This window comes from Neurospora tetraspora (genome assembly GCF_033439725.1).
Source record: "Neurospora tetraspora strain CBS 560.94 chromosome Unknown B0H65scaffold_3, whole genome shotgun sequence".
Taxonomy (NCBI): Eukaryota; Fungi; Ascomycota; class Sordariomycetes; order Sordariales; family Sordariaceae; genus Neurospora; species Neurospora tetraspora.
In genome coordinates this window covers 4807745-4830454 of record NW_026944385.1, presented here as the reverse complement: position 1 = coordinate 4830454, position 22710 = coordinate 4807745, and the positions used below count along the sequence as shown (strand labels likewise).

General features: G+C 37.6%; 3 protein-coding genes across 3 annotated transcripts; all 3 read left to right on the top strand.

The window, feature by feature from the left end:
• Window positions 1-387: 387 nt before the first annotated feature.
• On the top strand, window positions 388-3837 carry B0H65DRAFT_422294 (Frag1/DRAM/Sfk1 family-domain-containing protein; the record flags this gene model as incomplete). The annotated part of the gene is made up of 8 exons (XM_062824394.1): window positions 388-481; window positions 562-729; window positions 798-1130; window positions 1208-1334; window positions 1465-1506; window positions 1588-1672; window positions 1731-1776; window positions 1829-3837. 8 exons carry the CDS (start codon window positions 388-390, stop codon window positions 3835-3837), a joined length of 2904 nt encoding a protein of 967 aa, XP_062683625.1.
• Window positions 3838-5083: 1246 nt separating this feature from the next.
• B0H65DRAFT_178226 (uncharacterized protein) lies at window positions 5084-7475 on the top strand. The gene is made up of 4 exons (XM_062821474.1): window positions 5084-5147; window positions 5202-5331; window positions 5416-6070; window positions 6187-7475. The coding sequence occupies exons 2-4, from the start codon at window positions 5276-5278 to the stop codon at window positions 7264-7266; spliced, it is 1791 nt and encodes a 596-aa protein (XP_062683624.1). The 5' UTR covers window positions 5084-5147; window positions 5202-5275; the 3' UTR covers window positions 7267-7475.
• Window positions 7476-9251: 1776 nt separating this feature from the next.
• Window positions 9252-9662, top strand: B0H65DRAFT_412463 (ankyrin repeat-containing domain protein; the record flags this gene model as incomplete). The annotated part of the gene is made up of 1 exon (XM_062823847.1): window positions 9252-9662. A coding segment is annotated over one exon (411 nt), but the record flags the coding sequence as incomplete, so codon positions are not given.
• Window positions 9663-22710: the final 13048 nt, after the last annotated feature.

Sequence of the window (22710 nt, the reverse complement as noted above, 5' to 3'; positions counted from 1 at the left end):
AATCGCCGGGCTGCCCGTTAGCGATTGACAGGGACCTGAATCGCGATCCTGCGCTTTGGCGTCTTGTCTCTTGTGTGGTTTTCTTTCCGAGGCAGTTTGTCATCGGATCTTTTTTTTTCTCTTTTCTCTCTTTTCTTTCTTCTTGCTTGCTGGCCATTGTCTCAACACTTTCCTTTCTGGCCTCACCCTCTTCGTGGCTCGTCATTGTGTTTACTCGATTGGCGATCAGAGGCCCTGACATGTTGTCCACCAAATCCCACTAACTCCGGATCCGACCCCTCCATTGCCAATCTTCTTAGAGAAACCAGCCAAAGTGGAAGTTGCGCGACAAGTCGAACCTCCAAGCCCGCGATATCTCCGCGACACAACAACTGCCAGTCTGCCACCATGGCGTCGTCCAAGTACAAGGACAAGGACACCGGCGTCGTGCTCTCCTTCAACGGCCAATGGATCAGCTGGACACACACTGTCGTTGCCTATGGTATGTCATTGTTTACTTGCGGTACTAGAGGCTATTCCCAGTATGCACGTCATATACTAACAACTCCAATGCGACACCAGCTGCCTTTCTTAGCGCCCTCATCATCGGATGCGCCCTCCACTACCACAAGATCGTGAAGAACGAGTGGTATGGCTACCCTGACGAGTGGTTTCCCTCCGTCTCTGCCACCATTGGCGACCGATATCCCGAACGATCCATCTTTATGATCTTTATCGCCATCACTTCCGGTACGCTCTACAATACAACTCCCCAAACCACACAATGCGCCTTGCGCCTCCATGCTAATGTCCGGCAGGTCCGAGATTCGCCCTTGTTGGACTCTGGTATCTCTTGACTGCCAAGCCCGGCCGTGTCCTCCCCAAAGCGATTGCGCTTTGCGGTGTCATCCGAACTCTTACTTGCGGCGGCTGGACCTACATCACCTCGACCGACGACCATGACTGGCACGATATCCTCATGATCTCGTACATTGTCTTTACGATCCCTTGGACCACCGGATGCATTGCGCTTAGCCCTCCGAACGCAAAGGCGATCAAGTACAGGAAGTGGATTGCCGGTAGCTTCTTTGGCTCCCTGGTTCCCTTGGTCTACTTCTTTATTCAGCACAAGGTCCACCGTGTGGCCGGAGGTATGTCACAGTTCCGAAGACACTCTTGCGACAAACGGAACACAATGCGCTAACCTTTGCGCCTATGCGCCGCACAGCCTACACCATCTACGCCTTCTTCGAGTGGTCCCTCATTCTCTTCGATGTTGCCTTTGATGCGGTAACTGCTTTGGACTTTGACACGTTCGAGCTGGTTGTCAAGGATGTCAAGGGCGCGAGCAAGGGGTACGTCCAATGGCTCCCACGATAAGCCTCCGTTCTCTCTGTTTTTGCGTGCTTCTGTACATACACCACGATGTGTGCAATGCCCAAACCAAAAAGACAAGCCAGATTCTAAAACCGACTTTCTGAATAGTGCCAACGCCTCGTCCGTTCTTACTGCCGTGCTTGAGAAGGAGTAAGCCAGCCATTGTCCCTTTCCTCTCCTCCCGTTCCCGTGTTTCAGCGCGATCCAGACACTAATTAGTATGGTACACAGGAAGGAGAAGGCCACTGCTGGCGTATACTCTGCAGGGTTCAACCTGGGCCACGCTCTCGACATTGCCGCCGATGTTTACCATGGCGTACGTACAATACCATATACCACAAGCCTTGAAGGAGTTCTGTCTGACATGGTTGTAGTTCGTCTTCTGGTCTACCCTGACCAGCTTGGGTCTTGTCATTTGGTGTAAGTCAAGGTTCAAATCTCCCTGCTCAGCCAAGCATACTGATCTTTGTAGACTTCCCTCTCTGGCACATGGGCATCTCTGGCTATGAAGCCCTCGTCATGACCACCATTGCCCCCATATTCCTCGGCATTCGGCCTTTGCGCTCTCTGGTTGTCAACAACCAACGCCTCTTCCATGTCCTCTCGCTTGCTGGGTTGGTGGCCTACAAGATTCACGACCCTGTCTATCGCCTCTTCACCGTCGGTTTCGGTGTCTTTATGGGCTGCCTTGCCTGGGCTGCTACTTGGTCTTCTGACTCTGTGCACCCTTCCAGACTCGAGAGCCGCGTCGTTGCCTGGCTCGCTGGTCTTCTCATGTCCTCTGTTGCCAAGTTTGCGTGGTACACCAACAACCCAATCTGGCCCGTCATGCACGCCGAGAACGGTGGGTGGAACGGTACCGGTCTTGTTCTTGCCGTCTTGGCTGTGCTCAGGTTCACTCGCAAGGCTCCCCTTAACAGCTGGGACATTAACGAGCAGAAGAATGGCTCTTCGCTCCTCTCCGCCTTTGGCATTGGTGGTCTCTTCTTCGCTATTCACTCCCTGCTCTCGGATACCAGCACCATGATCCTCTGGGTTTGGGGTGGCTTCCCTGTCCGTGGCCCCGTCTCCAACGTCCATGCCTACTACACCATTGCTGCCATGACCAGTGGTCTCCTCATTGGTGTCTTCAGGCCTGGCATGGTTACCAACTGGACCGCATACGGTGTTGCCTGCGTTGGTGCTGCTATGCTCACCTTGTATGAGCAGTGGTTCGGCTACTATGGCGCCTTGATCCTGACCACCTACCTCATGGCCATCGCCGTGCCCTTGATCAGCAAGGCTGCCAAGAAGAGCCCAGCTGTCACTTTTGGTGTCGGCTTCCTGTTCTACAACCTCCTTGTACTCTTCCACGTTTGGGTTGTCGCCTACGCTTTCGTCCCTGGTGGCCCCTACGTCCGCGAGCACACCGATTGGATCATGATCGCTACCATGCTCACTATCGGCGCCGGTGTTTTTGACCTTATCTCCGGACAAGCGAACCGCAAGTACGCTGCGACCACCGACCGTCGCAACTCTTCGTTCGGCCACCGCAAGTACCACGTTGGTATCCTCGGCCTCCTCAACATCCTTTTCCTCGTCGCCAACTTCCTCCGCTTCCCTTCGTATGACTACAAGCCTCACCATGCTGACGACCGCCTCTTCACGGCCGGCATTTGGACTATTCACTTCTCGCTCGACAACGATATGTGGTCTTCTGAGTACCGCATGCGCGACCTCATCAAGGAATTGGAAGTCGACGTCATCGGTCTTTTGGAATCTGATCTCCAGCGCATCATTATGGGTAACCGCGACACCACCCAGTTCCTCGCCGAAGATCTCGGCATGTACGTCGACTACGGCCCGGGTCCCAACAAGCACACGTGGGGCGCCGCTTTGCTCTCCAAGTTCCCCATTCTCAACTCCACCCACCATTTGCTTCCCTCCCCCGTGGGCGAGCTGGCCCCCGCGATTCACGCCACACTCGATGTCTACGGCTCCCTAGTGGACGTCTTCGTTTTCCACTCCGGTCAAGAAGAAGACCCCGAGGACCGCCGTCTCCAATCCGAATACCTTGCTAAGCTCATGGGCTCTATCCCCGCCGACCGGCCCGCCGTTCTGCTCTCTTACCTTGTCACCAAGCCCCTGGAAGGAAACTATAACACGTACGTCTCCGACGTCTCAGGCATGCACGACGTGGATTACACAGACTGGGACCGATGGTGCGAATATATCCTTTACAAGAACCTCCGCCGCACGGGCTACGCCCGCGTGAGCAGGTCAACCATTACAGATACGGAGTTGCAGGTCGCCAAGTTCGTGGTGCCCAAAGATGAGGGGGATAAGGGCAGGGTCTTGGCGGCGAGTGAGGAAGAGAGGGATAGGAGAGTGGAGGAACAGGATGTGCCGGAGGGGTGGAGGTTCCCGGCGTTATTTAGGGGAGAGGGTGTTAGGGGGCATCAATATCATGTTTTTGATGAGCCTAGGTATTATAATTTCTAGGGGAGGTGAAGGTAGAGCGTGAGGGTGAGAGATAGGAGTCAAGGGGGAGGGATCTGCTTGGGTTTGTCTTGGTTAGATAAGTGGACGTTGGGGTGGATCGGGAATGATTTGACGGGTTAATGATGGATGAAGACTCGAAGAAGTTGTAAGGAGATCTTGTAGTAATTGCATGTTATGGGTTTATGTGTTACCTATGGATCTGGTTTGGACCAATGGTTCCCTGTATTCTCGCCATGACTCCGGTCGGGTACCCCTTCTAACATCTCACAGGATCTCGTACGGTGTAACTTCCACTTCACAAGGAATTCCCTATCAAGGAAGTTGAAGCTGGTGTGCGGATTCTGGTCGCGGCTTACCGGTTGGACACGGCGACACTGCCAACTTCAGGCTCGAGGTATGTTCTTTCCTTCGCTACCTACCTCTATGCTGTCTCGCTGAGTTTCCCTTGTCGATGGAAGGAGCTGACTTCTTGGCTTGAGAACTGTAGCTGATATCGGGTCTCGGGCTCGTCCCCTACCAGGCCACTTGCCAGCACGCACGATTTCGGCGACAGAAAGTTGGCGCTCGCCCAAATCTCTGCAACCATTTCCGTCATCATCATCAAGTTTCTTCGCATGAGTGCTTCCAACCGGCCGCCGACCCGAACACCTCCGACTATTCGAATTGGCATGCTCATGGGATGTTCCTACAGTCTTCCCTCGAAGATGGTGCCCGCTTCCACACACTACATCTGCTTCCTCATGTTCCTGTCGCGGCATCCCGTCTCGATTGCGCTTCTCACAGCCGAGTCGTTGAGGTTACATCTACATCTACACGTCTGCGCCACACGCCCACATGTGGCGGCCTGTCGGATACCTTCCAATCGTCGGGAGTTAAGCCTCTACAAACTAATCCTCAAAGAGCGTGATGCAGATCGCTTACATGTCAGGCTCCCTTTCGGGCACGCTTCAATCAGGCTGGGACATTTCGTGGAAGGCGGGGAAGGTTCGCGGTTTTCAGGAGCAACCTTTTCGCATCGGCGTATCTCATCTCGATATTATCGTCGCTGGGACACAGCAATACCTCAGCGCGAGAAGTCGGGTCTCACTGTTTCGGCACGTGCCCTAGGATCTTCACAGACCAATGTTGGTGTGTTTGTTCGCTTCGTATTTCGAATGAGACCCATCCAGTATCACATCTCGCCCTGAGGACAGTAAGGACACCTTGAACCGTCTAATTGTCGACCGAGGATACATCGTCACTTCATCAGTGTGTGAGTCGCCACACTCGCAGTGAAATTAGGCCTTATCATGATCAAGACATTACTGAACGTAAGAAACATCCAGCAAAATTGAGCAGAGGTGGTGAGCTAACACACTTTCCAGGGGCGTATTGTACTCAGTGTCATTGGACTCCCAACCCCTACCGCTACCCGCATGCGTTGGGCCACTGAACCAAGATGGTTTATGATCGTGGTATAACTGTTCTTTATGAACCAACCAATACAGAAGTGGAGTATGTCAAGCACCTCTTGATCTTGTTGCTGCTCCTGTGCCCTTGTCAATACGGACCTAAGTGCTAACCAAATGCTGCATATAGTATCGTCTTTGTGCACGGGTTTACCGGCCGTCCCAAGTCGACCTGGACGCTCGATGCCGCAAAAGTCAAGAAACGGACCAAGACTAACCGAGGGAGACCTAGCGGTGCCGTTTTCTGGCCGCAAGATCTGCTCCCAGCCACTGTGCCGACCGCTAGGATCTTCACGTACGGATACGACACCAAAATTCGTCACTTCCTCCAGGGGCAGATAAGTAGAAACACGGTTCAAGATCATGCGTGGGACTTGTTATGCGGGTTGGAGGCCCAAAGAAGGTCATTTCAGGAAGAATCCCGTCCATTGGTGTTTGTCGCCCACAGCTTGGGCGGTGTGGTTGTTAGGGACGCTCTTAAACAAGCCAGCCATTGTCAAGCTACCCACCCTCACCACCACGCTCTCTTTCTCTCTACCATTTCAGTCATGTTCTTCGGCACCCCTCATCGAGGTGCCGATCCTCGGAGCGGCTTGCACCGCGTCATCTCAGCTTCTGCCATCGGGATTGGGATGAACGTTAACAGGCACATCATGGACACTCTGCTTCCAACCATCGGGAGAGCAACCGACGTCGACGACTTCAAGATGCTAGCATGGGAAGCAAAGTGGACCGTCTACTCATTCCAAGAAGAAACCGGCGTTGGCCTCCTTTTTGGTAAAAAGGTTTGCTTTCCCAGAATCCCAGCTGTCCCCATGCTTTTCCCAATTGTCCCCATGCTTTTCCCAGCTGTCATTATGCATCATCATCTTCTTTTACGAAGCTAATCTATTTCTCTTAGGTGGTCGAAGATAGTTCGTCTTACCTCGGCCCGCCTGTAGCCGAGACCATTCAGCACATCAGTGATAACCATATGGACATGTGTCGTTTCCATGGGCTGGAGGATCCAGGCTATCTCAAGGTTGCGGCAGCCTTTCAGCGGATCTTCGCCACTGACGATACTCGTGGGCTTCGCGTTCGCTCAACCCCTTCGCCACCTACTGGATTCTCAGGGTCATCAAGTAAAGGGCCTCACCCCACAAGATGCGCCCAGGCAACCCCTTCTCCGTCTGAACAACCTTCAGGTGCTTCCACTCGGCAACAGTTGCAGATCAACGTTGAAGATGTATTGTCTGAATACACACACCTGACACCTGGCAAGAAGACGTTGCACGATAAAAATCTGTTATCAGCTGGGCAAGAACAAATCCTTCGGTCGGTAAACACAACGCTTCACGCGCCCGCCACAATATACGCATCGTCCGATACCTCTCCATCATCATTGGATACAGAGTGCCAGATGGACATTCACCCGGAGGGCGAACCTAATATTGACCTGGCAATCATGAAAGAAATGAAATACCTGGAAGCCAAGAATAAGAAAATTGACCTGGAAACCAAGAAAAAATTGTTTGATATGCTCAAATTCGATGAGCTTGGAGCCAGAATGCATGACATACAACCCGCTTTCATGCAAACATGCCAGTGGTTTCTGGACAACCCACAGTATACCAAATGGAAAAGGGGCAATGAGGGGTTGTGTGACTCAGGTTTTCTTTGGATTAAGGGAAAGCCGGGTACAGGAAAATCGACGTTGATGAAGTATTTATACTCCATCCATTCCCGTCAATCGGACTGCACGGTTATTTCCTTCTTCTTTAACGCCAGAGGCGCGGAGCTAGAGAGGTCGACCCTTGGTTGCTATCGAACACTTCTATTCCTCTTGCTTGACGGCCGCGAGGAGGTCTGGAAAGCAATGGACCATATTGACAATGTAGGCCGCTCCTATATTGCGGCCAACGGATGGAAGATCGGATTTCTTACCGAGACAATCACAAACGCCGTGGAACTCGTGGCAAAACAACATCCCGTCGAATGTTGAATAGATGCCCTAGATGAGTGTCAGGATTCAGAGGTTGAACAGATGGTCTCTTTCTTCGAAGACCTGGATCAGTCTATGCTATCCAAGGGACTGCCCTTCAGGGTCTGTTTCGCATCACGGCACTATCCGACAGTCGTTCCGAAGAAGGCCATTGAGCTTGTGCTGGAAAAGGAAGAACATCATGCACTTGATATTTCCAAGTACATCGCAGCCAGACTTCGACTGGGGGATTCAATTCACAAATCGGAAATTCAAAGCAAACTGCAGGCAATGTCTTCCGGCATTTTCCTCTGGGTTGTATTGGTCATCCCGATTCTCAACCGGGAGTACGCCAGGGGGAAGATCTCAGCGTTGAGGAAGCGTCTTGATGAAATCCCCCCGGGTCTGGACGCTCTTTTCCATTCCATCTTGACTCGGGATGAAGATGATATACAAGAGCTACTTCGTTGCCTCCAATGGATTCTTTGCTCAATACGCCCACTCAAACCCTTGGAGTTATATACGGCCATCCAGCCCAGTGCCAACTCATACTCCAGTAGACATACCAAAGCAGTTGATCCACGTGGTTCTACTCGGGTAACTGCCCGCGAGGATGAAATGTCTATTGAAGATCTACAGCACTACGTGGACAGTGTCTCCAAAGGACTTGCAGAGGTAACCAGTTCCTCCACTGCTCCTGTTTAGTTCATACATGAGTCTGTTGGAGACTTCTTGTTGGGCAAAAGCGGTAGATCCGATCTTCTGTCGAGAATCAAAGGCTTTAATTTTGGCAATCCCGGAGACATTCACGAAACGCTTAAACAGGTTTGCTTGGGCATATCCTGGCAGCGTACTCGACAATATTCTCAGACGATCCTTCAGGATCTCTCAACTCATCAGCAGACCACATGTTGAAACTCGACATCAGAAACTACTCTTTCCTTTACTATGCTGTGACGAATGTTTTAGGTCATTCTGATCAGGCCTATCGCGGAGGTATCTCGCAAACGGCCTTTTTGGAAAACTTTCCAACCCGTGAGTGGACCTGCCTCTATAATGCCTTGGGCGACAAGGAAAAGCACTACGGATTTAAGATATTCCAGACTGTGCCCTCTATCCTCTACCTTCTCGCACAGTTCGACGCCCATCACTTGCTCCGAGATCATCCGGAACTTCACAAGCAATTCAGGGTTAGTTGCGGAGGCTGGAGATATCCTTGGATGGTCGCAGCTGAGTATCGCAATATTGAGTCACTTCGACACCTGGTCAACGCTACGGATGTAAGCCCTTCATCTCATCTTACTTCTCAAGAAGTCGGCTATTTGCTTGACGGAATGTGCCATTTTGTGGGCAAACCTGTCCAGCTCAAGGTTGAGGAAGCGGATGCTGTCACAGCTGCAAAACTCGCAGCGTTTGGTCATGGGCCCCTTCTGGAGAGCTTCCTTGTACAAGTTGGTTCACGACACTGCGAGTGCCAAGCAAGCCCGAAAGACTTCAAGACCGTAGCAAGACCTTGTCCTACAAAGATCAAAAGCATTGTAAACACTCGCTTGACAGAAGTCTTATTCCAATGGGACAGCCACTCCGCATTTCCGGACTTCACAAGGACCAGCTGCAGGCGCTTCAAAAGTCGCTTCAAAAGGACCAGCTGCTGGCCAGGGGACACCAGTGACAGCGGCTTCGAAAGTCGCTTCATACAAAGAACCGGCTGTACCGTCATTTTCTGGGCGCGTACTGCAGAAGCCATGGAAGTGCTTTTAGCTTACGGGGCCGATCCAAACGTCCAAGATGAAGAGGGCTGGACTGCAGTGCATACCGCGGTGCATCGTGAGCTTCTCAGGCATTGGAACATGATTGGGGTGTTGAAAGCCATCTGCTCAGTGCAACAAGTCAAGCTCAAGCTCCCATCATTAAGATGCTCCGTTGGATCAACCCTGGAGAACAGCAGCAGCCACACTCCAGGTGATTTGGATTGCTCGATTCAATCCCTTACCCCTCATTTCGATATTAACATCCGGGACAGAAAGGGCAGGACAGCTTTGTCTCTGGCAGCAGGAGATAGCAAAGCATTCGTCGCTAGTCACGTGGTCCAGCTATTGTTGGACACGTTTCCTAACATTGACATCAATCTACCAGATAATGCCTCCCGGTCTCCACTTACCCGGGCAGCCATCGGGGCCGATATAAGGACCGTTGAGGTCTTTTTGAGCCGCTACTCAGAGTCCGCTCTTCAGCATCTAAATATGCCAGACAGTGAAGGCCGGACTATCGTATCTCACGCAGCTGCTGCAAAAAGTGTTTGTAGCGTGTACGTTCTGCGTCTACTTCTTGCAAAGCTCCCTCAAATAGCTCTAGATACACCGGACAACAACGGCCGAACACCATTACGATGGGCGCTGGAGAGAAACCATGAAGTCCCGGGCAGCGAAACCCTGGAATGTATAAAGCTCCTGCTTGCCACAAAACAAGTTAACCCCTTTCATTTGGGTGAAGATGGAATTAGTCCTTTTGGTAGGGCAAAAGAGCTGCTTACCTCTATGGTTGACGGTTACGAAGAGAAACAGCCGGCTGCGGTCAAAAAGGAACTAGTGCTTGAAATGATCAACATAGCAGCGGATAAGGAGACAATGGGCAAGTTTCAGCTTGACGATAAAGATCTCGATCGAATTGAGGAAGAGATAGCAGAAGCCCGGACGCTGATCGAGGAATGGGATCTTGCAATCACGGAAGCGGAGCGTGCACGGGCAGAAGACGGAGAACAGAGCGAGTTGGATGAACCTTAGGTAGGGGAAGATAATGGAGCCAGGACTAATGGGATGAGAGGGCATGAAACATATGGTTCAAGCGAGATCGTAGGGGTACAAATTCTGTGTTTAGCGAGAGACTGGGATATTTGGCATAGGTTATCAGTCGTACAGTCCAATACTGGTTTGTTTGTTAGCTCGAGACCTCGGGTCAACTTCCCTTAGGCGTTTTTACATATAATTCATGTGTTTCGTTGTATGATTAAAGCCTGATTCATTTTGAATACCTCTGTGCTAATTTCGATGTTGAATATAACATGTTAAATCTTGTTAATACCTTGCGGATCCGTACCTAAGCATTTCCGATCCGTATTTAATTAGAGTAAACCTCGGCACACCTACCCCAAACCTACATACACTCAAATTCTAAAAAGAGTAGGCCCTGTACAGTTGATAATACTTAATATTGTAAAGCTCATTTTTACGTACTAAATTTCGTCTTCTCAATACACGCTAACATTACCACTAACGAACTCTAAAACTTAATCAAATTTTTTATACTTTTTTTAATATAGTTATTTACACCCCTTTTACACAATACATTTATACGTCGCACACACACCACTCAATACCCACCCCTATAACTACCCTCAACATATATAATCTTACTTAAATTAATTAATTTATGGGAAGAGGAGGTACGGCAAGGAGAGGCGCCCATTAAAATATCCTTTAAACTTTCGTCCCTTAATAATAATTTTAAATTTAATGACTAGCGCAGCGAATAAAGCGGTTAATCTATAGCATTTTATACTAAATACTATTAAAATATCACCAAATTTGAATAAGTTATAGGGAATTATATAGTTAGGTAACCCAATCAACAAAATGACTAAGGTGATAGACATTCAAAACGCGTAAGAATACGGCTAAAATACGATAGTTTATATAACAGCTAGTCTAGGGATTTTTTGGGTATATATAGGTTTAGGGTAGGTGTGCCGAGGTTTACTCTTTAATTACTTTAATACGTCCTTATAAGGTTTAGGAAAATTCGGGATAGATCTCGTCCAAAAGACTAGGAGTACCGAACTAACAAACAAACCAGCATTAGATTTATATAGCGTGAATATTAATGGAGACCAGCGTTGGACATTTGTAGAAAATACATTAGTGTAGCACATAGATGGTACCTAGCCAGCGGCTGGTTATAAATCAAATCAAAGGACATCGCGCCAGGACCTTATTGAACCATACGGAGGAGGTGATCACGTAAGACGACGGATGTAGTAGTAAATATCTTAATTAATTAAAGAGAGAGAAAGAGCAAAAGGAAAAGGAAGACAAGGTCCGACTTATATATAGGGTAAATATATATAGATCGTATCCACTTATACCAAAAATACCAAGAATTAGTAATAACTTCAATACTCCCTTTCAATCCAAATATAGATTGCCCTATAATAAAATAATAAGTAGAAAAAGGCCGAAAACGGCAAAAGTAAGGTTATTTACAAGTATTTCTCTCTCGCCCAACACAGTCAGCACTAATAAGACCCAATAGGAAAAAGGATTGCCGCCGTAAGGGTTGACATAAGGATGGTAATATAATAACAAGTATAATAAATTTTAAAAACGAAAATAAAAAAGTAAATAAAAGATAAAAAATGCAAGAACTTTTAATATAGAGGTCGTAAAACTATACAAGCAATACCAATCGATTCGTCTTAATATAACAGTCAAAATAAATATACTTATAAGGCCGTACGAAAGCTAAAAGGTATTAAGATAGCCGTAAATCGATTTTTAAAATTTCCTATACTAGGGAATTTCGTAGAAATTAGAAAATTGCGACTTAAGCTGTCGATTTATATATATACACCTAACTAGGGGGAATAGGATTTATAACTAAAAGATTAACTTAATATAAAAGTAATAAAAGATAAAATAGCAATATAGTAACTAACTATCAGGTATAGAAGGTCTAGTAAATATATATATACGGGGAAATAACTGGTTAAATATTACAAAAATATTAATAGGTCTTTAATAGTAATGATAGGGTAGAAGGTTCTAATAACCTTAACGCCTAACGGTACTATTTAAAGATACTTTAAAATAGAACCTTTATAAAAATATTAATAACTTATTCTTTAATAATTATATATTAGAAATTTACACTCCTAATAATTTACGCTTCCCCATACTATATTTCTTAAATACTAATATACTTCGTATAGGAATAGTATTATAAATTCTTCATTAGAATTATAGTATCCTAATTATTATAACGGATAATAATAATGAAATTAATTATAAAAAATAAATCTAATAGTAATCTCCTAAATTAAATCGCCTCTTTAACTACTTATATTTATATTATAACTTCTATTTTATAAAGTAATAAGGCGATAATTTATTAACGTTTAAATTATTAAATAATAGCTACACTACTAATATAAAATATATAACTATTTATAATCTGTTTAATAAAGGTATCGCCGCCCTAATCGGTATTTAAATAATTAATAAAAATAATAGAAGATAAGCTACAATAAATAAAATAAAAAGTAAAAATACTACAAAGGTATTTATAAATACGTTTTACGGCTAATATATAACTTAAAGTTAATTTAGCGAAATATTAACTATAAAAAGATATTACGAAAATAATATTCGGACGTATATTGAATATTACGTATATAAAGGAACCGATAGTATTAACGTACTAATATTTATTAGTATTAGAAATTTTAAAATCGTCGGTAGGCTTAAAATGTTTATAAATATTTATAGGGGTAAAGATAATACTATAATTTAATATACCGAAATTATTAAGTACTTTTTCGAAATAGGCCTTTTAATTAAATTTAAAAGTATAATTTAACTTATTACGGATTATAACTATATTTAAATAATACGAATATCGATTTATATTAATTATTTTAAATCGTTCGCTAAGGGTATTTTTTAAAGTTTAAATGTCGGATTTAAATAGGCCGGTAATAAATAAATTGTCGATATAAATAGCGATATAGGTAGTACCTTTATAAAAAATAACATTATCAATAGGTAGTAGAATAGAAGCGAAGCTATAGAGGAAGGTAGTAAATATATTATATTAAATACGTAAATTCTATTTTAAACTATGGAAAGCCTAATTTAATTTATATATTAAAATTTTATTACTATTAATAATACTGAGAGGTTATTCTACGTAGATTTCTTCCTTAATTAAATTATAGAAAAAAGTAATTTAAACGTCTATTTATTCCAATTCTAAATTAAAAGTAACAGCGAAGGCGAAAATAAATTTATAATTTATAAATCTTATAACCGAAGCGAATATTTTATTATAATTAATCCCTTCCCGCTATTTAAAGCTATAAATTACCTAATAAACCTTATAATAAAGGACTTTACTATTAAAACTAATTTTAAACTTATAAACTTACTTTCTAATTAAAAGCCGACGGCTAATATTATTAAAGACGAAAATTTAGATTTGGTTCTCGACGAATAATTAATATTCTACTTATATAGTAGCTTACTAATATTATTAATCTAATCGTTTTATAACCTTTTAATAATTTTTAAATTCGGGGGCAAATAGGGTAATAAGAGTAATAAAGGCTAATAAATCGATATTAATATACTTATTAATATTTTTTAATACTAATTATTATTTTTCGAAAATAGTAGGAACCGGGGGGTATAATTTAAAGTAACGATTAATAATACTACATTAATAATTAGGGTCGAAAAAACCTAGGTCGCCGCCGATATAAATAGTATTAAATATTAATATAAATAGTTCTAGTAAAGAGGGCTCTAATAAGGACAATTCTAATAAAGACGGCTAAAATAATCAAAATGGAAATTAAGATAACCGGTCCAAAAATAATAGAAAGAAAGATAATTAAAATAATGGTAACAATAGCGTAAGCGTATTAGAATTTCCCTCTAACTATATTAATAGAATTTTCTCTAAATTTAAAACCCTTTCTAAATAAAAAAATAAAAAATAAATAAACTAATAGTAAGAACGCTAATAAAAGTAGTAGCGGGGTAAATATAAATATTATTTATATAGGAGGCCTCAGGGGTATTAAAGAGAAATTTACGAGGGGTTTATTTAAATTTATTCCTAAATAGCCCTATACTAAATTAAATAAATTAGGAAAAGAAGCGTTTAAATCTATAAAAGAAATACAAAAATTAAACTCTGGCGCGTAAATAAAAGAAGGTAAATTAACTACTAATTCCGGGAGAAGGTTTAGCGAAATATGAATATACATTTTATTAATAATTTTATTATTAATTAAAATAACCTTATTTTTATTTATAAAAATAATATAATTTAATAAACCTTCGTAACCTAGTAACTTACTTCGGCCGGCTATAAGTATTAACTTCCTTAAGAAGTCTACATCGGGTAATTTATAATAATAAAGGGTACTAATAAATTTTAAATATAATAGATTAAATTTATAGCCGTTCTATATTTTAAATAGCATTTTATTAATAACCTTATGTAAATACCTATTCTTTAAATAAATAATTGTTTAGAAAAGGATCGGCTATAAATAACAGTTAAAACCGCTATCCTCTAAAACGGTAGTGAAGCACTCTTGCAAAATCCTATTAAAGCGCTCTAATATACTATTTTATTCGTACTAATTAATTATCGAATATATTAATTATATAAAACAGTTCGTATACTATAATTAAAATCGTTTACTAATATTTTCACTAGCCCGATTAAAATAAATATAATAAATTCTATATTCTAACTTATCGAATTCATTATACTATTACTCCACTACGCGAAAAATCTCATTCTTAATCTTAATAGCATAAACCTAAATATACTACATAAAATTGATTATAATAATAACCTAATACTATTATCCTTATAGACCCTTAAAATAAAAAGGGCTATAAATATCTATATAAATATATTTAAAGGGCCGACTCCCCTTACGTGCTAATTTCTTGTAAAGAATTTATTTTAAACGGCCCAATACGTATTTATTATAAAAATAAATATCGGGGATAAACTAAATACTAATAAATTAAACTATCAACGTTACTTAATCTTCTAATCTTCGAACCTTCTTATAATATTTCTATTCAAAAATACTGGGACAATAGACGAGGGGGTTAAAATCACTAATAATATTATACTTAAAATATATTACAATATAAATAATAAAGGCGTAACGCTAAATAATTGTTATAGGGCTAGCCTATAATATTCTCGCACTATATTAACTACTTCGTATACTATACTAAAATGGAGCAAAACCACACCACTAAAGAGGAGTAGCCCACTACAAAGATTTGTAGAAGGGAGTAGATCTAAGGATCGTAACAATCTTATTAGAATATTCGAATAAAAATCTTATACTATAGTTATTAACTACTAAAAAGGAAGTAGGAGGAAGTAAAACTTTACCCCTAAAACCTTCTTACTTTAGTAAGGAGTAGATTTAAAGGTTAATCTTTTAGAAGAAAGGGGTTACGAATATATTCAACAGGTTAATTTTAATTCGGGGCGAAATTCAAATATATTTTATAGGTCGAAATAATATTTAATTTAAATTACTTATCTTCTTTCCTTGATTCTCGGGAAAAGAATTCGTCCCTTTATTCCCGGGAAGCAATTATTCTACCCGTCAACCTTTAACTTATAATGGAAAATCTAATTAATCCGCTCCTCTCTAATTAAACCGCTCTATTCCTAATAACCCCTTTATACTATATTAAAAAAAAGAGAAAATGCTCTAAATTAAACTTCCCTTTGAATTTATATTTAAATCCTCCTAATAAATTCATCCTAAAATAAAATAACCGGCTCTTAATAAAAGATTATTGTAAGAAGTAAAAATATTCTTCTTAATATATATTAATAAATTTATTCCTCATTATTAATTCCTTCTTCATTCTACTTTATTTATTCTCTATTTCGGACAAAAACTTATAATCTCTAATCAAAAAATAATTTCCTAAATTAACATGTAGGATACAATTCATACAATAATTTCTTTTTCCTTTTCTCATTCACCAAAAGCCAAAAAAAATAGATTTAAAAAAGAAGAGGCGGTTTTCGAATAAGTAAAGTAAAGAAAGAACGAAAAAAATAGAAAAAATATTATATAAAAATTATCTTCCTTTCGTACAAATCTACTCTATACTATAATAATTTCTAATCTTCCCTTCGAAAATAAGTAAAGACCAATCGGCCACTTTCGTTAAAAATAATAAAAAGAATAATAAACAAATACGAAAAAAAAGGGGCAAATATTAATAAAAGGCATTAATATTTCAATTTTATAGCCTAAATTCGCTTCTACGTAAATATATATCCTCAAAAGGTTAATATATTAGGGCTGGAGCAAATCGGGAAATTCATATTACAGAACTAATAGGGACTTCCCTTAGCTAATAGCGCGAAAAACAAAAAAAATTCAAAGTAAAAATAATAAAAATAGTAAAACAATTCAACAAAGAAAATTAAAAAAGTAAAAATAATTAAAGAAAAGTAAGAAAAACTCAACGGTCGGTCGGTCGATTATTATTTTTCAATCGGGTACGGGGTTAAATACCCGAAGGTCTATCGCTCCGGGGGCTATATCCGGATACTAATATATTATTCCCCTTTATCGTTCCAACCCTTCCTTAAAATAAATATCTTAAGGTTTATTCGTCCAATTTATTATTTAAACCCTTCTTTAATAACCCTTCCTTAATAATAAATAAAGTTTCCATAAATATAAATTTCTTATTCATTTATCCTAAACTATAATCTAAATACCTAAAGGTTTACCTTTAAATAAAATCCCTTCAATTTAGGTATCCTTCAATACCTTTTCCTTCCTCCGCTAGTAGATACTAAACTTTATTACCCTCTTATCCCCAGTAGTACCCTATTCGTTCTTTACTATAATTGGGAAGTATAATATTTTCTTTAATAATTCTTTTAATATTAATCCTTCATTAGCTAATTTAAAATCTCCTTTACCTTCTCTATCTTCAAAAAAAATCCGTTCCTCACTAAGTAGGAATTTATCTACAATTAATATTATTCCGTCTTTAACTACGAATTTTTTAATCCTCTAAGTACTAACAGGTTTATTAATTAATATCCTATCTAAAATTACTATATAATACATATTCCCTCCTTAAAAAGTTTTATAAATTTAATAAAGACCTCTCCAATAATAAATTAACTTCCTTATAATATTTATATCTATTTAGTAAACGCTATTGTAAATTAACATTAAATTACCGATCTCAATTTAACTATTCTCAAACTTAATCTTCCTCTTATTATATTTATTCTACTAATTAATAGTAACTTCCTTCGTTATAATTACTTTCTTAACTACTTATATAAAATAATTCTTAATCTCCTTATATATTTTAATTACCGTAGCGATCGATTCCTTCCTAATCATTTGACAATTATCCTTTTTCTAATTTACAACGTACCAAGAAGGAAGGTTAAACTTAATAAAAGTAATAAAATTATATTTATATATTAACTAAACAGGAATATACCCGTAACTCCCCTTAATTATTATATAATTAGTAAATAAAACGTAAAATAAATATTTTCGCCAATTAATACCTTTCCCATTTATTATCTTCGCTAATAAAGAAATAATTATCGTATAGCCCTACTCATTCGCACTATTCGCCCTAAAAATATAAGGGGCTATAAAGTACTTAAAAGTTTAATATTTCTAAAATTTCCTTAATTTGCCCTTTAAATTCAAAACCGCTATTAATTAAAATTACTATTGAATATCCCTACCAAAAGAAAATTAATTTAAACAACTCATTAATTTTTTAAATTGTAACGTTTAATAATAAAGTAATTTTAATGTAACCGGTTAAATTATTTCAAAATTCAAAAAAAGGCATCCTCTTCCCATTAATTCCTAATAAATACTAAACATCTAAAATCTATTTCCTAAAAAACTAAACACTTAATCAAATTTACTAGTAACTATCTTCGAATTATTTAGAATTATATTTCTAGCAAACTAGCCAAGAATAAATTAATTCTTCTACTTCGGAATATATACTTTTTTAAATAATAATATTCAATAATACGCTAATATATTCCTTCCCGACCTCTATATCCAATCTTATTATAATAGCGGATTATAATTAACTACCTTTCCTTCGGAATATTAATAACCCTTTTAAAGTATTGAATTTTAGTATTTAAATGTAATTAAAAGATTCGTTTTTCAACCATAAATTTAATAGTATTATTATAAAATTAATGTCTTATAACAATTCCTTTTAAACGGGAAAAAATCTTATAAATTAAAGAATATTTAACAATCCCCTCCGACTATTTAACCTAATTACTAATAAAACTAAATCTAAGCTCGTCTATACTAATAATAAAAATAAAACAAATTTACGTATTTATAAAATTATTAATGTTTTCTTCGTATTCTTTTTCGTAGAGGTTAAAGGGGTTTAGAAGTTTATAAAATAGGCTATTAACTACAATATTCTTATTCTCTAGGATATACTTTATAATAAAATTAAAGATTTTAATCTAAGTAATCTACCATATTAATAGCGCCCCAAAAATATGCTAGCAATACTATAAAACTAATATATAAAAACTTAAGCATTATTTTCAATAACAAAATAAATCGCGAATAAATACCTTCTTAATCGCTTTAAAGCATAAAATAATCTTCGAAATTCTCTTTTAATAGTATTGTATCTTTTTTTGACTACAAACTAAATCCTACTCTTATAGTAATATAAATATCTTTTTCCGTCGGGGCTAATCTATTCCAAAATTACTCCCTATCTATCGATTAAAGTGTTAACTATAAAATAAATTGTATTATAATTCTTATTATCGTCGTAAATAATAATAACTAAAAATAGTATAATAATAACTAAAAACTATAAATATTGTATAGCGAACTATTTGTTCTCAATCTATTACTATTTAACCCCCTTCTTTATTAAAGTGTAAAAAAGAATTACAATAATACTAAAGCCTTTAATCCAAATCCTATAGTAATTAATAATACTAAAGAAGGCCCTAACCTACTCTAACTCTTTTCCTTTACAATTGTACTAATATTTATAATAAATCTACTTATTAATTTTAATAACTTTATTTATAATAAATATGTAACTATTAAATGTATAGAAATACCTTACTAATACAATTTCCTTCTAATACTACTAGGACTTAACCACAATAATTACCCATCCTACTAATTTAACGTTAACTAATACTTTATTAATATTTATAAAATACTCTAACATATATTTTCGCATTCCTTTAATACTAATCTACTCTTCGCTATAATCACTTCGAAATCCTTTAATATCAATATTATTAAAATAAAGTTAGTAAACATCTAAAATCAAATCGTAGAATATTTGGACTATAGCTCTTATAATTAAGTAATAGAATTAATACTTCTTTATAATAAAGTAATCATCCGGAAATAACCGATAAATATTAAAAAAATTATAAGGTCTCAGCTTATTTCGTCAAAAGGGATTTAATTATAACTAAAAAAAAAATCTAATAAGGATACTATCTTATAACCCCCAAAAGTTTTATTAAACTCTTTACAACCCGTATCACAGGGTAACATACCTATATAGTATGCACTTCTGATGTTCATTGGCAAGCGAACATCGTCCTATCTTTTATAGTTAGGTTTGGTTGTGTAGGTATATATATCCCACCCTATTATAGTATATTCGTTTAATACGGCAGGTTCAATTCCCAGTCAGAGTATTTCGAGGGCGGGTTTTTTCGTGTAGTTTCCGTCCCTTCGAGGCAAACATATTTAAGGTTCCCCCATTAACAAAAATGAGCGAGTAAGAACCTTGGAGACAATCGTATAGAAAGACAAATGCGACCGTAGCGACCGAATATCCTAATTAACCCCGTTGGAAAGGTGTACCCTCTAACAAGGCCGTACCTTTCAGATAATACTATATAGAACTTTATAATCGGTAATCGCCTCTTGACCAGTTTTTAGTATCGGCTTTTACAGAGCCTCTTTTAGGGGAAGGTAGTGTTATAAGGTAATATGCCTATATAGTATATATTTCCGATATTCGTTAGCAAGCGAACATCGTCCTATTTTTTATAGTTAGGTTTGGCTGTTTGGGCATGTACATCCCACCCTGTTATAACCTGGTAGCGGATTAATATCCTTCAAAATCACTTTATGAATATATTAAATATCGTTAATTCAGTACAAACCTCTATCTTTTTTCGTAACCAAAAACTCATTATTTTAATATACTATATAATTTTCTTCAAGGATCCCCTTTTTAACTCAATCTTTTAATAAATGGTACACTTTAATATAAAATATTTTAAGGATAAGAATAAATTTCATTTACCAAACATAATATAAGATAATACACATTTCTTAAGGGAGAATAATATTTAAATCTAATTTCCCATATTCAATAAAATCCCAAACGAAAACTTATTCCTAATTATAGAAAATATAAATAAATAATTTAATCTCCCCCGCATGGAAAATATCCTAGACCGTCCTAAATATAATTTGAAAATATTCCTCTATTAGCGTTGATCTCCCAATCAATTCTGTAAAGCGTAATATAATATAATAATCCTATTCAATACCATAATTTTTCAAAGCGGAAAAAATCCAATCCTATACTACTTCCAACTTTTTTACCTTCTAATTAAAGTCGCCTCCGGGCTTTAAACCATCCGAAATAATATTATCCACTAAATTTACCTTTCAAATTACCCTTTTATATATAATATAAATCTATACCTCTAATCTTCCTTTAAATATAGCAACCTTCCGCGGCGGTATAGCCAAAACCTTCGCAAACTCCCAAATTAATAACCTCTGCACCCAACACCTTATTTAATAGAATATAAAAACTACTTTTATAAATATACAATCTAAATTATCCCCTAATTTTTCTAAACTTCCTCCTTCTATATAATTATTATAAACCTAAATACCATCTTCTTTTAAAATAAACGGACCAAACCCGTTACTTCGTATAATTATTATCTAAACCTCTTATAAATAATAATATTTATATAATTCCTACTATAAAAATTCTAACAATTCCTCCGCAATAATATCCATCAATACAATAATCTACTTATCATTCTCTTTAAATTCTATCTACTAGGAGGATTCTACTCTTACCAAAATACCCCTTTTTACAACCCTCTATCTTAATAAATCTATAAAGGCTGTAACCACTATAAAAGAATTAAACTTACTACCTACTTTCCAATTTATTTTTCAAAACCTCGGAATTTATAACTAGAATAACGCGGATTACTATCCTATTAATTATAATAGCGGTATAATTCCTTCCCTCCTTATCGTATTTTATATAATATTAGCGTCCTAGAAGAAAAGAAACCCTTAAATAATTTCGTAATATAATAAAGTTTATTTAATAATAAAAAAATAAATCTCTTTACCCTTATCGAATAACTAAACTTTTTTACAAATCTTACTAAAAAATCCCTTCCTACTTCTATTACTATTAATATTAAAAATCTTAATAATTATATTCTAAAAGCCGAGCTCATTAACTAATACTTTATAAATAATATTATATTTAACTCTAACATTTAATAAAATAATAACCTTCTTACACCCTTTATATTTAATAAAAACGAAAAAGGTAAATAAAATTACGGAGCGAACAATATCCCTATTAACTAATTTAAACTTTTTAACGAATTTAATCTAATTTATTACTAGTGCTATCTCATCATTTAAAGAAATAATCCGGGTAAGAAGAAATTTCCTCTAATTATTAAAATTATTCTATTCTAGTATAAAACAAATCTCGTTAGTATAATCTAAGCGCCTAAACAATAATTCCATTTCTCTAATAAAAGCTTTTACTAAATTTATTATAATTTCTACTATAGTAACCTACTTATTAATACCTATATTATAAATTTAAACCCCTTTAGGAATGATAAATACGAATTTATTAGTTTTAATATCATTATTAAGGGTATCGCTACTGTAATATTCAAATTCCAACTTAAAGAAATTATCCTTACCATAAAAACTACTGGAAGATTATTGTACCTAATTATAAATAACTAAAGTATTAATAGCGCTATCCTTAATAATATCTTTAATAATAACTATAACTTTAATATTTATAAATTTAATTACTATAAAATATAATTCCTTTATTTTAACGAAATTGTTGTAAATTTTAGAATTTTTAATAAGGGACTAAGTTACGCAAACTTCCTTTATAAAAAAAAAACCTTTTGTAAATAATATTATTATTGGGTCTATTACTATTCGGGTTAGGGTAAATAAATTAATTTAGGCCTTATCCTCTAAAATAATTCCAAACTATTTTGGAACCTTCTTCAATACTTCTATAATAAACGGGCGAAATATAGGCACGAATAAGAAGGTAATAATAGAACCTACAACGGCATCTTCAATCCAGAGACTTTTTAATTCTCTAGCTATAATAATTACAATTTTTTAAGGAGGGCTAATCTCCTCCGTATCATTAATATCGGAATTTATCACTTTAATCACCCTAATAAACAAATTTATGTTCATTTTAACGGCCCTTATCTATATTATATAAATAATTACCATACGCATATAAACTTCTAACGAAAACTTATAAAGCTTAATAAAAACTCCTATTTAAATACTAT

Excerpts from the sequence above, each read along its gene's own strand:
- B0H65DRAFT_178226 (XM_062821474.1), top strand. The coding sequence starts at position 5,276 with ATGGTTTATGATCGTGGTATAACTGTTCTTTATGAACCAACCAATACA. Across the intron at positions 5,332-5,415 it reads CCAACCAATACAGAAGTGGA|TATCGTCTTTGTGCACGGGT; the intron begins GTATGTCAAGCA and ends TGCTGCATATAG. Across the intron at positions 6,071-6,186 it reads GCCTCCTTTTTGGTAAAAAG|GTGGTCGAAGATAGTTCGTC; the intron begins GTTTGCTTTCCC and ends TATTTCTCTTAG.